The 16,517-nt window shown below is 36.9% G+C and overlaps 1 protein-coding gene across 1 annotated transcript; it reads right to left on the bottom strand.

Annotated features, from left to right (window-relative positions):
- Positions 1-28: 28 nt before the first annotated feature.
- RTRAF (RNA transcription, translation and transport factor) lies at positions 29-14,629 on the bottom strand. The gene is made up of 8 exons (XM_040226726.1): positions 14,445-14,629; positions 12,568-12,692; positions 9,617-9,716; positions 5,423-5,512; positions 4,487-4,575; positions 2,380-2,448; positions 462-510; positions 29-354 (listed from the first exon to the last, which is right to left on the bottom strand). The coding sequence occupies exons 1-8, from the start codon at positions 14,503-14,505 to the stop codon at positions 200-202; spliced, it is 738 nt and encodes a 245-aa protein (XP_040082660.1). The 5' UTR covers positions 14,506-14,629; the 3' UTR covers positions 29-199.
- Between the last annotated feature and the right edge of the window lie 1,888 nt (positions 14,630-16,517).

The following is a 16,517-nucleotide window of genomic DNA, read 5'->3' on the forward strand; positions in this document are numbered from 1 at the left end:
AGATACATAAAACAACACACAGTCAAAAAAAAATGGCCTTCCCAAGTTTATTAAAGAAAAAGCAATGATGGTAAATCTCTAGAACATAGTCAATTTTCTGGGATTCTTCCCTTGAAAACATGACATTTCCAAACACATGCCAAAGCTTACATGGTTCCCAACTGTACTAAGTAGGTGAGAAGCTGAAATCCTAAAATGTTCATCTTCCAACTTTTCCCAGTCTGTGGTCTGTCTTTGGGTCAGCAATAATCGCCTGAACGGCTACTATGGCTTCATTAATTTTTGTCTGTAGCTCTCTGAGCTCTTCTATATGCAGCAATCGCAGAATTTGAGCAGCTTCATTAAGAACTGCATCTGTTTCATAAGAAACACTGGATTAATCAGTAACTTTTGCATTTATTCACTTACTTCCCCCAAATAATCACCAAGTCTCTAAAAAGTTTGAATTAAAAATCACTTACCCCCCGTGTCAAAACCAAGAATATGCTTGTCTAAGGCAACAGGCAAGCCCTTAAGGAAAAAGGACAAAAATCAGACTATATATAGTTATACATTTCTATTTTCTTACCTCAAACTGAAAAGCAGCTAGCTAGTCTGTTATTTTAGCCCTTTTAGCTGCAATGGCAAGGTGCCTGAGAATTTTCTCTTTAAATATGCCTTTTGATGAGTGACTTTTTTCCTACTACCAAAAAAAAAAAAAAACCCAAAAAGGCTTTTTTCCATGTAGTAAGAAGCTAGTTTCATAACAATCCAATCCTTTAAAACCAGGCAATGTAAAAGCATAGCTCCTTTCTGCAGCAGTGCTATCATTACAGCTATGGAGCAAAGGTTGAACAGGGCTGCTCTTATCCCACTTCAGTGACAGTAAGCAGCCAGTGTACAGAACAAACAGGGTTACTTCTATTCATGAGCTTCCTCAACTTTATTTGAGCATATTGTCTTTATGAACTGTACAAATCTAAAATATACATAACTATTTTTTCTGGTTATGGCATTTATCAGATTATATATTATTTAAAAGTTACTTTGAAATGGTCTAGGAAAATGAACAGAATCTAAACCATTTAGTTAACCAGTCAGCACCTGTATCATAATCACCATCTTTGGTATGATGCCAAACCATATAAAGTTCACAGTAACTATCAAAAATAAGGAAGGCGGTTTAGACTTTCTGCTTATTATATACTGTATAAAATCATTACCAGTTAAAGTCAATACTTTCAATGTTACAAATGCTAAATTGTCACTTCTCACTTCATGCCCCAAATCTGGTGTAATGAATGAGTGCAAACAAGAAACTATAGAACTCTTCCACTGTTATTATTGTAGCAGAGTATCTTCTGAGATGACACTGAAGTTAGGATTTATTTGGAACACTGAAAATAAACTGAATTTTACTTGGCAAATAAGAGCACAGATTATTTGGTTATGGCCTTATCTGCACTGCCTTCCAAACCAAAGGCATAGTTTTGCTGAATGATAATGAATGATTTTATTATGCCAAAACAACTTACTGTTTGTTCTGCAGTGGGGGTGAAATAAGCTGATCTTTAGTTTCCAGTGGCCTGATTCATACATAATAAGCCAATAGAAACCTTTAAAAGAAACTGAGTGTTTTTCAGAGGGGCACTACCCTGCCCTGGCATTAATAACCTTTCAAAACTACCGGGCTCTGATAAAGATGAGGTCAGAGGACAACAGACACTGGGGAATTAGAGGGTGAGGAAGGCACAACCGAAGGACCAGGGTTTTCAGAATATAGACTGTAACCAAGACATTCGTCTATGCAGCAGGAAGGGGCATTATCAGATATCTGCAGCTGCTAACCTGAGGACACTGTCTACACTGACCCATACTCAAGAAGACTTTAGGGACATTTGGATTTTTGGTACAATTCATCTGAAACTATCCTAAAATTATGAACAAGTTACTTTATCATGGTTTATGGTAGGAAAAGAGATTTCTCTGAAGAAACAAAAGGGTGAAGATAAAGATTTATGTAGAAAAGGAAAACGAATGAGTAACAAAGAAGAGATGTGTCTTGTTTTCTAGTAGTTAGTCAAAATAACCCAGTAAATTTCACAAGGGTAAGTTCTTTTAAATTAACTGAGCACACACAGTGGTTTTCTACTGGTAGGCTGTAAATGTGCTACTGGTAGCTTCTTAAAAGTAATGAAGTGAGATAAATGTGAAGTTCACTTTTCACTCAAATATGACTGGGTACAATTTGCTTAAGAATCAAATTCAACCATGCTGAAGTACTTTCTCTGGGCAGTTCTAACACAGAATATCTCAAGCATTGTCAAGCAAAGTTCAAACTCCAAAAAATTGTTCGGTAATAATTTAGAATTTATTTAGATTAAAAAAAACACAACGTACCTCTTTCGTTTGATTTGCTTTAGCAACTGCATCTTGTGTCAGGCGCTCCTGGACCAAAATGCGAATTGCCTAAGAAATCCCCCAAAATATTATTTTTACTTTTTATTGGCTGTTATCTTTTCTTCTCTCAATATATAGAATAAGGATGCTCAATATGATGAAATTAGAAATACCTAATTCAGTACCAAACTCCCAGCAAGTTAAATAAAACAGCTACTGTAATGAAAGTTTTCACTTTTAACATTTAATAACATGGAATGATGTTTGTAATAATTACATTTTTTAATAAGTAATTTGTGTGTGGTAAAAAATTTTAATAAAGAAGGATACACAGTGAAAAAGTAGGTCTCCAAGCCTCAGTCATCGTTTCAGAAAACAATTATTGCTACCAGATCCTTCTACATACTCACAAAGTCTCTATCAAATCACAAGCTCAGCAGGGATATATGCACATGCGTGTGTTACGCACATAATCTTTGGCACAAAGAGTAGTGTCTAATACTGTCCTTGGGTTCTTCATTATAGTAAAATTTTTTCATATTATTCCTAGGACACATTGATTTTTTCATTATCAACACATTTTATCACTGCAAACACAAGTGCATGGATGTACCTGCACACACTTGAAAAGATTTTAAGGAATTTTAGTGAATGATAGTGAAAACCCCAAAATAAGTATGAAAGTGTGAAAAATTATTTTTAATAACAGAAACCTAGAAAAATACATTTGAAAAATAACTAAACCAATCTAACAGTCACTGCAAATATATTACATAGTCCAGTTGCCAAACAGTTAATGTACTGATTCTCACACCTAGCAAACCTATGAAGATGTCCATACTGTCATGTATTGTTTGCTTCAATTAACTCAAAAGAACAAACATGCAGTTAGGATTAGAATTTTATAGTTTTTGATTATAACTGACTTAGACTTTAGCATCCCAAATACAGTATTTTCCTCTCTCTCAGTTTATGATTAAGGCTGACACAACCACTGTAGAAGCATCCCAAAATAATTTCTGTAATTGCCCAAGAAAGAAACAAGCCTTTGAAAGAGCTAAATTTCACTAAAAACAACTTTTGTCTCTTGGCATCCACTTGGAGTTGAGACAATCAAAGTTAATATTCAGATTCAGCAGAATTATAATAATCTAGGAATAGAATATAATCTTCCCCTTCTTACAACTGTCACTTAATATAATTCTAAAAAGGAGAATAAATTATGGCTTAGTATCTTGTGGGGAGAGTAAAATTAATTTCTTGCAAAGTAGCCTAAAGTAATTTAAAGATCTTTAATTTCTCATAAAAATCAATAATAATTTCTAAAATAACTTTCAAATCTGGTATCCTAAGGACCACTCCCCTGTCCCTCCCCCACAAGACTATCATAGTTAATCAACATGAATTGTCTGAAGCAAGAGTAGATTTTTCCTCTCAGAAATAAGACATCTTTCAGACCATCAGATTCCCTGATGGAAGGATTGAACTGAATGGCCTATCTAGCATGGGGGCTTGGAGGACAGAAACATTCATTCCTCAAAGAGAGTTGGGGGTATATATTTTTGACCAAATGCACCATTTACTAGTTTGGCATTTTCCATGATCTTAATGAATTACAGACCATGAATCTTTAGAAGGACTAATTAAACAGAGGTGAGGTGATAGGAGGAAGACTGGACCGAGTGTCTAGTTTAAGGTCAAGTGTCCAGTTTAAATCCTATCATTTTCTGTGTCCGCTTGAACATTATTTATCTATTATCATTCAGTCTGTTTCTTCATATACATATTTTTAAAAAGATACCAGTTAACTACCTCTAGGATTGTTGGGAAGACTGCATGAGATCATCTTTGCAAAAGATTTAGCACAGAGGCAGGTACATAGTAAATACTTTGATATTGGTTGTTAGATAATATAAAACCAATGAACTAATTAAATCCGGTTTATGTCCTACATTCCTCCACATTTTACTCATTCAACCATAGATTTAAATATCAAACAATTATTTTTAGAAAATGACGATTTAAAAAATTATATACAAATATATAAGTACTTAGAAAATGAGTTTTTAAAATTGTTACATGTATGAATCAAAAATATGAATCTGACCTTAAGCATTACCAGGTAATCATCATGACGCTGAATCTGAAGAAGGTTAGCCAAAGCCATTACACCAGCCTTAAAATCAGGATTATTTACTGTAAAAGATTAAAAATGGAAACTTATAGCTCTGTAAGCATGTAATTACAGACATAAATGTAAGCATATATAACAAAAATCTCAATTTCTAAAATTAATGCTGACAAAAGTAGTATGGGGCATCATCATTAGGTAAATTCATAAGATCAATGGTTTTCCTACTAATTAACCAAAGTGAACAACCCAATAAATGACTAACTTACATGAGGTTTGTCCTGTAACTTTCTCTGCAAGGCCCATTTATGTAGCACTTTTAATTAACTTTTCTCACAAAGCTATTAATTTTAACACACAGATTCCCTTCAAAGGACAGTTTTCCCAAAACCTTTTCTCTGAGCAGCAGCCCTAGAGTGTCCAAGTAGCTTATTAATTCATGAGAGTAACTCATAAATAACAAGTTAACATCAGTCAGCAAAAGAATATTTAACATAACATAACCTAAGTAATTAGAATCGTCATACTTTTAAAAGGAGAAAGAACCAAAGAGATCTGGGACTTACAAAAATGAAAAAATTTAACACCTGTTTCATAGTCATTAGATTTAATATTTTCTGCACCTAGGAAAGCAATCACCACTATGATTAAATACAAATCAAATGTCCAAGTTACTATGGACAGATGAAAGAAAAGCATTTTAAATTTCAGGTATTCAAGTATGTAAGGGAGAAAGGACACTGTCACAACAATAAAAAACAGCATAAAGAATAAAAAATATGAACACAAATGTCTGTTTGCATGAAACATTCTTAATCTACTAAAACCAAGTAAACCCAAACTTCATTCTAGAAGTAAAAAACATTTAAAAAACCAAAAATGTTGATAATTTTTATGCATTTATAAACTTACCATCCAAATTGATCAGTGGCTCTGCATTTTTAGCTGCATTGTCAGCATTTTTTGTATTATCAGGTACCAAGTCCTTGTTGTATTTTTCAGCTGTAAAGATAGGCAAAAATACAATTTGTAGCACTTCAACTTAAGGTAAAATAAACACTGCTTATTTATTGAATTTAACTAAGCCAAATTGGTTGTAAGCGTAGACAACTCATCCATTCAAAATTACTTTTTGCTATTAAAAAACTCTACAAGACAATGTGAGTAGTTTATTTTTTTAATTAAGCTAAAATGATTATCCAACACAAATACCTTTTCATTAATGTTTCTTAAAGTATCTAAATTTTGAGAGAGAAAGTCTGCTTTTGAGCTTCCTCTGAAACTTCGGAGGGGTAGAAGAATGGGAAGTGGGTAAATATAGGTCACATGAGGTTAAATACAAACTCACTAAGAAGTTTCTTCCCAAAACCTCTTTTGAATGCTGTATACAGAATCAAAAACTTTGCTTTCTAGAAAAAATAGCACTTCAAATACACCATGATACACAAAGCTAAACTTTTGAGTCTTAAAATGCAGAATTCCAAAAATAGATTTTATTAGCTTTACTTGAAAAATATTTTAAGATTTTACAAATAAAATACTTAATAGTAATTTACTAAATTTAATGCCCCCAAAGCCATCTTTGGCTATAGTGCTTTTATGATTTGCTTAAAAAAAAAAGGGAAAATACAAGCATTAAAATTTAAGTCAGATAGAAGTTAGCTGAAAGGAGTCCCCACTAGCCAAATCTAGAACAAACATTTAAATACACGATGACAAATAAGGATTAAAACCCACTGAGTAACATAAGAATTCACATATCTACACTGATTTGAATAAAAACATACATTGGTAAGAAGGAAACTGCTCTTAAAGGCCTTTCAGTGGAAAGCCAAAAAAAAAATGTAGAAGAATGATGGAATTAGAAAAACACTTTCTGGCCATCATAATCAGTAATAATAATTGACTCAGGCCAGAATCATCAAATGGATACTAAAGCTAAGATTTAAGGAGGAAAAGCACAGAGAAATCATCTCAAAGTATCTCTTTTCCAAGATATGTATCTAAGGAATTTCAGTGACTAGGACTCTGGTCTTCCACTGCAGAGGGCATGGGGTTTGATGAACCAAGGTTTTGCATCCTGTGAGGTGCAGTCAAAAAGAAAAAAAATAAGATACATATTTATTGCAAAGGGGAAAACAGTAACTTTACACTGAAGAAAGCTTACCCAAGTGATCAGCAAAATGACTAACATTTAGGTATCTCACTAACACATGCATCCTAATATGAGGTACTTAATAAGAATGCAACATAACTTGTGTTATTCTTAATAAAACTACAAACTCTCAACCCTACAATGAGGAACCATCAGACACACCCAAACTGAAGGACATTCTACAAAATAAATGTCACTGTCCTAAAGCATGAAGACTGAGTAAATCATTCCAGAGTGTAGGAGAATGAACACAAGAGATGAACGAGAATGAACAAAACACACAATCCAGGATTGCTTTGGAGGTTTTTATTCGCTTGTTTTTGCCGTAAAGAACATTACTGAGACAAACACTGAAATGTGAGTAATACCTACAGACAACAGCAGAGAATCAAAGTTAATCTCCTGATTATGATAAGCATACTGTAGCTATGTAAGACAATGACTTTTTCTTTTAGGAAACGTGCATTTAAGTGCTTAAGAGTAAAAGAGAAATCATCTACAATTTAGTGTCAAATGGTTTAGAAAAAAATTAGGAGTATGTGAATACACAGAAAAGGATAAGGCAAATGAAGTAAAATGTTAATAACACCTGCAGAATTTGAGTATGTAATAATTCTTTTTATTATTCCTGCAACATTTCTGTAAATTTGAAATTATCAAAAAAAAGTTAAAAGAACTTAAGTTAGCTTTTAATCACCTTAACTGACAAGCAAACTAAAGGCTTTACAAAATATTATGGCATAAATAAAAATTCATAATTTATCAAAAATAAAAATTTTAAATAAGTCAAGAAGAATGACCTCATCAATGTAAAGCCATAAGAGAGCAAGAGCGCCTCCTACTGATAAGGGGCAGTGTTTCAGATATAAACTCAGCTTTTTTATACACTAAAAGAAACCATGCTATCACTGAAAAATAACTGTACTTACATTCATATATTGCACTTACCAAGGATTTATTAAAATTGATAAGCACGTCTATTATACACAAGAAACTAAATCAGGCACTGTGGCAGAGAGAATCATGACTGCTCCCTCCCCACAAAAGATGGCCATACTGCAATCCCTAGAAGTTATGAATATGGTATCTTACGTGGCAAAAAGGACTGTGTGGGTGTGACTGAATTAAGGACCCTGAAATTGGGGGTAGCGGGTTACCCTGGATTATCTAGGTGGGCACAATGAAATCACAGCATCCTTAGAAGAGGGAGGCAGGAAGGTCACAGTCAGAGAAGAGGTGACAATGAAAGCAGAATTACAGAGATTAGAACTTGCAATGCAGCTAGATTCGAAGACAAAGGGAACAGAAAGCAGGCAGCCTCCAGAAGACAGAAAAGACCAAGAAATGCATCCTCCCCTAGAGCCTCCAAAACAAACCAACCCTGTCGACAAACTGACTTCAGTCCTGATACAGGTGTTGGGCTTCTGACCTCCGAAACTGTAAGATACTGTCTTTTAAATCACTGAGTTTATGGCAATATGTTACAGCAGCAATAGGAAATTAATAGAAGTACCATGTAGAAAACAAGGCTGAGTATCAGCTTACAATTTAGTGAGGCAAGTAAGATGAGAAAAATGGAAAGTGAAAATGATCTAAAAAGGTATTGAGGTAAAAGTTATGAAAGTTAAGAAGAAGTATCATTGCTGCTAGCTGGCATTTGAGCTGGATCTTACAAGGACAGACAGGATTTATATGTGCAGAGATAGACTGAAATGGCATATTAGCCAAGGGAAAAGTGAAAGCAAAGAAAGAAGGAGAAAAAAAGGAGATGGAAAGAGGAAACAGCATTACTGTAGTTTGGCTGGGTTGGCAAGTATATGAATACTAGTTTAAAGGCTCTGAATATCATGCTAAGGAGCCTGGAGTTCCTTTTGTAGAAAATGGGAAAGCAATGGTGTTTGTGAACATATAAAAGGAACTATTCTTTGGAGACAAAGTGTAGCATCCTAAAACATTTATGTTTAAAAAATTAGCTTGGTGGGGGCCATGTGGATGAAAACAGAGGGTGACACAGATGGGAGACTACTATGAAAGGTGTTATGATAATCTCAGGACAAAGGGACAAGAGCTAGAATTAGGGTGACAGCAGTGGAGATGGAGAATGAAAGATACAGCAGACAAAGGAAAAGATGGATGGGAAGAAAAGCGGGGCCAAAGACACTGAAACTAAACCTGGAGCATTTCTCGCAACCTACTCCAGTATTCTTGCCTAGGAAATTCCATGGACAGAGGAGCCTGGTGGGCTACAGTCCATGGATTCCCAAAGAGTCAGACATGACTTAAAGACTAAACAACAAAAGGCATTAAAAAGGCTTCAAAAGCAAATGATTAAGACTGGAACTGATAGTCGCAAGAACGAGAACAACATAAATGCAGAAGATGGAGATAAAATAAGATAATCGGATCTTACATTTAGATGTTAACAGCCCTTTCAAAATGAAATGGCCTAATGAGAGAAAATGGTTTATTGGAAAACTATTTTCACAGTAAGTACTAATATTCAAAATCTTCCAATGATATCAGTATCTGTAATAAAATAATGTTAAACATGAATAATAAATATATTTTGGCTTATAGTGTGTATTTGCATTAGATGTATATTTCAGTCTCTAGTGAAACTGGCTGCTGCAACCAAGACTTGAAATCCTATCAATTCTGGGACAATAGCAAAAAGTGAACTTGAAGGCTAAGGTCCAGACTGTGCCAAGCGGGCAAATTCACTGAAGTGATGTGACTTTGTGAGAGGACATCACCTTCAAATTCTAAAAAAGAAAATCCAGAATGACTACAAACAAAAAGTAAAATTTTAATCAGATACTGAGATAAGGATGTACAAAACTTAAAACGAATCAAAGGTAAAACAATCTAAGAAAAATGGGCAAGTTCCCTATATTTTTACCCTCCTTTCCCACCCTTTCTCTCTAAAACAATATATTCCCCACAAAACATACCATTATCTCCATACTCAAGTCTAACAGCTAAGCCAAGAAGCCAGTCAATTGCTTCCTGTCGATCTTGAATCTTGAAAGGACAGTTAACATCTCTGAGATACTGTGAAGGAAAAAGAAAATTGCTTCATTGTTACTATAAAGTCACAAAATAAAACATGGTAGAATTAAGAGACCTGAGTTTGTATCTCTTAAGAATTTCTTGTAACATTTATATTACTAAACCTTTGATGCAATTATGTAACCCATTTAAGCATCTACTACTTAGGAAAAAAATTAAGTACTTCCATCATGCTTTATGAAAGTTTTACTTTTGCAGATTGCAGACAGGGTATCACTGATCTATGATAACTTCATTTTGTAGATGAGAAAACCAAAGCCTATAGGTCAACACTTCCTGACAGTTACACAACTTAAATCAGGGACCTGAATCTAAACCATATGATTCTAGGTCTCAATACACAGAGTAGTTAAATAAAAATATGTATCAAAAAACAAAACCCAATTATTATCTAAACCTTAGCTTTCATATTTTGGAACGCTTCCAATAGAGTAAGCTATGTGACACACCAGTGTTTTGAATAAACATCAGAAGCAATATACTCAAATGAGCATGTCCTTAAAGTAAATCTCTCAGGAGCTTAAAATCTAATCCCACAACAATGCTATAACTCAAACCTTCTGGAAATCCTTTGGGGGATACCTAATGAATCAGCACTTTTTAACCATAACTTATTTTCTAACCAAAAATTTTATTCACCTGCTTTTATAAAAAAAAAAAAAAAGCACCTCATTCACAAGATTTAGTCATGATACAAAAAGCAAACCCACCTTCAAAGTATAAAAAAACTGCCAATATTCAAAATATGTCTCTTGATCTAAAAGTAATTCCAAAAGAAGTTCTAAATATGCTTTAAGCAATGACATCATCATTCCAAAGAGAGTTCCAATATATTTATCTTTAGGTTATACTACTTTACTGTCATTTCTGGGTCTTTTTCATTGGAAAGTTTATTATTCTTCAACACCCTCCCACATGTGGAACTCTGTATCGTCTTGTACACAAGTAGACCAGTAAGTAAAATGTGATAAAAGCAAATATAAAATTCTAATAATGTATTTCAAAGTCTTAACAAGTCTGTCAAAAATTTCAAAATATAGTTTTGAAGGGTAAAGGAAAATGATCTAGTGGTACCGGTATTAGTAGCAGAAGCAGGAATATCAACAAACATATAGCACTTGCGATGGGCCAGGCACCTCTGTGACAGGCTGAAGGTATATTTCATGAACAATATGCCACTCCTGAGACAAGATACCACTGTTATCCCCATTTATTGATAAAAATCTCGAGCCACAGAAAGGTTAATAAACTTACTCATTGTCACAGAGATAGTATGTAACTTACATAATTCCCTAGTCCACAAAAGGAGAAAGTTAGCTACCTAAACACTCTGCTCCAGTCAATGAAAAATTAAATCATTTTCAAATTTTTTTTAAAATATAAATTATTACTTTACAGTATGTATTGGTTTTGCCATACATCATTTTCAAATTCTTAAAGGAAAAGATCTCATCAAAGTAACAGAGCGGATAAAATGTTTAATATAATGACATTGTAAAATGTAATTTTTATTCTAATTTGAAAAAAGTCTGTTTTCTGCAAAAGTGTTACTAAAATTAAACTAGGTCAATGAAAAAGTTATTCCACCCACAAAAATAAGATAATACCGTTTTTTAAAAAGTATTATTTCTATCGTACACAACAAAGGAGAACTGTGTATGTTAAGTATAAGCAAACACAAGAGAACCTTAGTTTACAATCATGTTAATAATGTCTTATTTTAATATAATACTATTTGTGCTACATTTTTAATGTAATGTAAAAAATCTGATTTTGGCCATTTTTACTATTTATATAATATGTGTCACTGTTTAAGAAGTCTCTTTGTTTTTTGGATTACACTATTTCTTTTCTTTGAGTGTCTAACTGTGCCGTTACTTTTATTAGTTAATAGTCTATAAAGCTTGTTTTCAATGGGCAGCCTGCTAGTCAGGTACAGGGCCCTAGAGGATTTGAATAAATTTTGCTATAGGGAAAATGCAGAAATGAATACTGACATATCAATCACTCATTTATATTCATAACATATGTATACAAATACACACTTATAAATATATATTTTCATGAAAGAAACAGATCCTTCTATTGAATGTAAGGCACTCATCTAAGTACTGGGGATAAGGGCCTGCTCTCCAGATACATTAGCTTAATGCTGACAGTTTCAAGAAGCCAGGGATTGGTTGGGAAAGCTGAGGAGTGGCAACACTAGTCCAGTCATATCACCTAAAACTGTGAGAGCTCCCTAGTTGGATCAAGATCAAACTCTTTATCCCCTATACCCCTGCCCCCACCCTCACGCCTGATGATTCACCATACTATTTCTATCTAATACTGAATGCTTGGTAGGAAGAGATAATATGCTTTAAAAATATGGTTAAAAAAAATTACATCCCTGAAATCAAGCTTTTTTAACACTGATTATTATTATTATTGTTTGGAGTATAATTGCTTTACAATGTTGTGTTAGTTTCTGCTGTCAATGACTTACTTATGCCTGTGTATGTGTGTGTATTATCTCCTCCCTCTTAGACCTCCCCCCCATTCCACTCATCACCCATCTAGGTCATCATAGAGCACTGAGTTGAGCTCCCAGCACTATATACACTGACTTCCCAGTGGTAGTGTATATACGTCAATCCTGATCTTCCAATTTGTCCCACCCTCTCTTTCCCCTGCTGTATTCAAGTGTTTTTTAAGTCTGCATCTCTCTTCCTGCCCTGCAAATAAAACATCCGTTTTATTCAGCTATATTATTTTAAAAGAAAAATTATATTATTTTAAAAGCTGTCTTCATAGACAAGCTCTTGGTATATTTTACTTTCTAATTCATTACCTGTTCAAAGAACTTGGGCCAGTCACTGCTGTGGATGTTTCTTAAGTTACCTCTGTCTTCAATTTTATAGTGTCTGATTTTCTGGTCTTCAAGCCAAACAATGAAGTTTCTAAATTCTGTTTCATCTGTAATAAAAACACCATATAAATTACAAGAAAGTGAAAGCTGCTCAGTCGTGTCTGACTCTTTGCCACCCCATGAACTATACAGTCCATGGAATTCTCCAGGCCAGAATACTGGAGTGGGTAGCCTTTCTCTTCTCCAGGAGATCTTCCCAACCCAAGGATCAAACCCAGGGTTTCCCGCATTGTAAGCAGATTCTTTACCAGCTGAGCCACAAGGGAAGCCCATGAGAAGCACTAGGTAAAACACTTCCTTCTCCACAAATAGTCTTGTGGAATTTTTTTTTAAACTGCAAAATCATAAATTACTTGAGCTGCTTGAAGTAGGAGTTGAATGTACAGACTTTGGATTAACTTCTGTTCATATTCTGGCCCAAATTCAAATTCTGGCTCCAGAAATTTAGTGGTTGTGTGAACCTGGGCTAATTAAATTTTCTGTGCCTCAGATTCTTGAGTTACAAATGGGGACTTACCTCATAGGCTTGTTATGAAAGATTAAATAAAATAACAATAAAAACAATGCCTGGCACACAATTTTGCTACTTAAGTGTCAGTTATTATTTCAGTTCCTGTGAGGAAAAGGGGGAGAAAGGACTGAGCCAGGTTAAATTAATAGCAACAATAAAGTACAAGAAATTAAATGGCGATCAGAACAAGGATACCGACTATCACTGTCATTTGCTATTAAGGACATTAGACACATTCATGAAATAGTGTGTATGTTATTTCATTTAATCCTTCCATATGCTTTTGAGGTAAGTAATATCCCCATTTTACCAGTGAAAAAGTTGAGGCTCAAGTTTCAAATCCAGATCTAAGCTCTATTCCTACTGAACCTTTTTTGTTAAATAAAAGGCAAAGCAGAAAAACAAGATTCTGTAAGTTGACATGCCTCTATAGGAGATGACAAAACACTGTCATCCTGCTTGGAAATCATCTTCAATTTCCAAGTTCAAGCTTGAGTTCAAATTCAGGCTTCCCCAAGTCTTGAGAATACACAATGGTCTTAACATCCCAGGTGTTACTTGATCCCTTTCAAACTTAATCTACCACAGGCCAAGAATTCTGGAAGAAAATAAGTAGTGGTGGGCGGCAAGTGAGTAGCAGTGGGTAGCAATCTTAATACTTTCTACAGTTTCAAGCTGTGAAATCTCAAATACCTTTCTTTGTATTTACAATTCAACCGCCCCGCTCGTCTATTAACTCCCCACCCCCCCACCCCACAGCTCCCACATTGTAATTAGCTCGTTAATACACGCGCTCACCCCAACACTGTCTTGGACTTCATTTTGTCTTGGGCTCAAACTACTGGATGGGTTCTGACTGCTCTTACTCCTAACCCCTCCCCTCCTTAGTTCCCTGAACGAGTCAAGTTACTCAGTTTTTCCTTCGAATTCCAGCACTGTGCCGAGCCCCAGCAGGTGCTCAGGGTATCGCCCAATCACCCGTGAAACACGGGGCTGAAGGGCTAAGTTAAAAAGCGAAGACTTTCCTTCTAGAGTGCTGAGGGTGCGGGCGAGGGCTGTGGGGGTGGTGTCTGGAGTTCAGCAAGTGCAGAAAGTGGCGATGCCGAAGCAAGAGTGGGTAGCGGAGAAGGAAGGAAGGGAGAAAGCAGAGGTGTTCGGGGCCGGGAGGAGAGGGGCGCCGCGGAGACAAGGCCGCGGACGGTCCGGGTGGAGAGCCCAGAAGCCGGCGCTGAGAAAGCGGCGGCCGGCCAGTCACGGACGCGCTGCGGGCCCGGGGCCGCCTCCTCACCTTTGCAGTTGAAGCCGGCAGGGTTGTGGTAGTCAAGGGCCGTCAACTTGCGTCGGAACATGGTCCCCGCTGCTCGCTCCGGTCCCCCGGGATGCGGCCGGGAGAGGCGAAGCGAGGCGAGGAGGAGCAGGAGGCGCAGACACGGGTGACGCGGCGAGAAGGCGGGCGGGCGCCCGGAGCTCCGAAATGACGGCGGCCTTAGCCAATCGTGGCTTAGGAACGGCAGCCGCCGGACTATGCCCACCAATCGCGGCTCTGGCTGGGGAGGCGGGGCCACGTCGGGGCACGTCGACGCTTAAATAAACTTTATTGTCAGCTTTCTAGTTGTACAATGGGCAGAGAGCAGCTGAGAAACATAGTTACCGCCTGCTTTCTTCGCGGTCTTGATAACAGCAAGCAGAGAACAGTATCCTTAGAATTTCTGCTATCGGCCATACCTCTTATTGGACCATACAAACTGTTTAGTATTTTCAGTGTATTCATTCATTCATTCATTTAATTATATGCCTCCTACATAATAGGTGCTCTTCTAACAAGGCTAATACAAAGACTTTTAGCAAGGTCCCTTTATGACTTGGCCTTCCCTCCTGGCTCAGTCGGTAAAGAATCTGCCTGCAATGTGGGAGACCTGGCTTCGATCCCTGGGTCGGGAAGATCCCCTGGAGAATGAAATGGCAACCTACTCCCGTATTCTTGCCTGGAGAATCCCATGGACGGAGGAGCCTGGTAGGCTGCAGTCCACTGGGTCACAAAGAGTCGGACACGACTGACTTCACTCACTCAAACCACCACTTTATGACTCCTTGGGCTTCCCAGGTGGCGCTAGTGGTAAAAGAACCCGCCTGCCAATGCAAGAGACGTGGGTTTGATTCCTGGGTCGGGAAGATCCCCTGAAGAAGAAAATGGCAACCCACTCCAGTATTCTTGCCTGGAAAATTCCATGCACTGGCGGGCTACAGTCTGTAGGGTCGCAAAGAGTCGGACACGACTGAAGCGACTGAGTATGCATACACATGACTTGTTAGGAGTGGTCCATAAGTAAACATACAACTGTAATACTACCTGATAGTTCCTGACATGACTAGCAACCACGAAATTTTGAAGCCAGAAACCTGGACTTACCCTTTACTCCCTCTGACTGCAGTTACAACATCCAGTAGTTCCTTGATTCCTGCTGTTCTGCCTTTCAAATTCCTCACCTCCTCCCAACCTCACTGTTGCTACCTCAAATCAGGGCTTCATAATTTTTGCTTGCTCTAATTATTTGATTTCTTAGAGCCAGTCTTGCCTTCTCCAGCCCACTCCCCCACACAGCAATAATAGTGATTTTGTAAAATAAAAACCTCCTAAAACAAAAACCTGTCCATAACAGTTTAATGCTTAGTATCTTTCAGTGGGTCCTCATTGCCTTCTAGCAATCATCAAAACTTATCATATTTAAGATCCTTCCTGATTCAGTCCCCATCTGCTTTCAGATACTGGACAGACAACAGTGAGCCAGAGAGACCAAGCCTCTACTTTCATGAAGTTTATAAGCCCTAGAGGGAAGAAAAGCAATAAACAGACAAACAAGTTTAAATTATGACTTGAAGGTGGTAAGTTCACCATGCAGTCAAAAGGGTAACTTGTCTTGAGGGAAGAGGATATACAAAGGCAAGGCATGGCCCAGAGGGGCTAGAACTTATGGGAGCTGGAGGATAGGACAGAATGACAGCTGATGAGACTTGGACAGAGGCAAGGACCTGATCAAGAAGGATCTTTCATGCCATGCTACTAGGAACTATTGAAGTTCTTTGGGGGTAAGCCAATTATATAAATTTCATTTCAACAGATTATAATTAAACACTGTGTTAGCATTTATGGGGCATACAAATGAGCTAGATATTTTCAGGAAGTTCAAGTTCAGTACAGTTCAGTTTACTTGCTCAATCGTGTCCGACACTTTGAGACCCCATGTTTCGCAGCAGGCCAGGCCTCCCTGTCCATCACCACCTCCCGGAGTTCACTCAGACTCACGTCCATTGAGTCTGTGATGCCATCCAGCCATCTCATCCTTGGTCGTCCCCTTCTCCT

This window comes from Oryx dammah, unplaced genomic scaffold (assembly GCF_014754425.2).
Source record: "Oryx dammah isolate SB20612 unplaced genomic scaffold, SCBI_Odam_1.1 HiC_scaffold_26, whole genome shotgun sequence".
Classification (NCBI taxonomy): Eukaryota; Metazoa; Chordata; class Mammalia; order Artiodactyla; family Bovidae; genus Oryx; species Oryx dammah.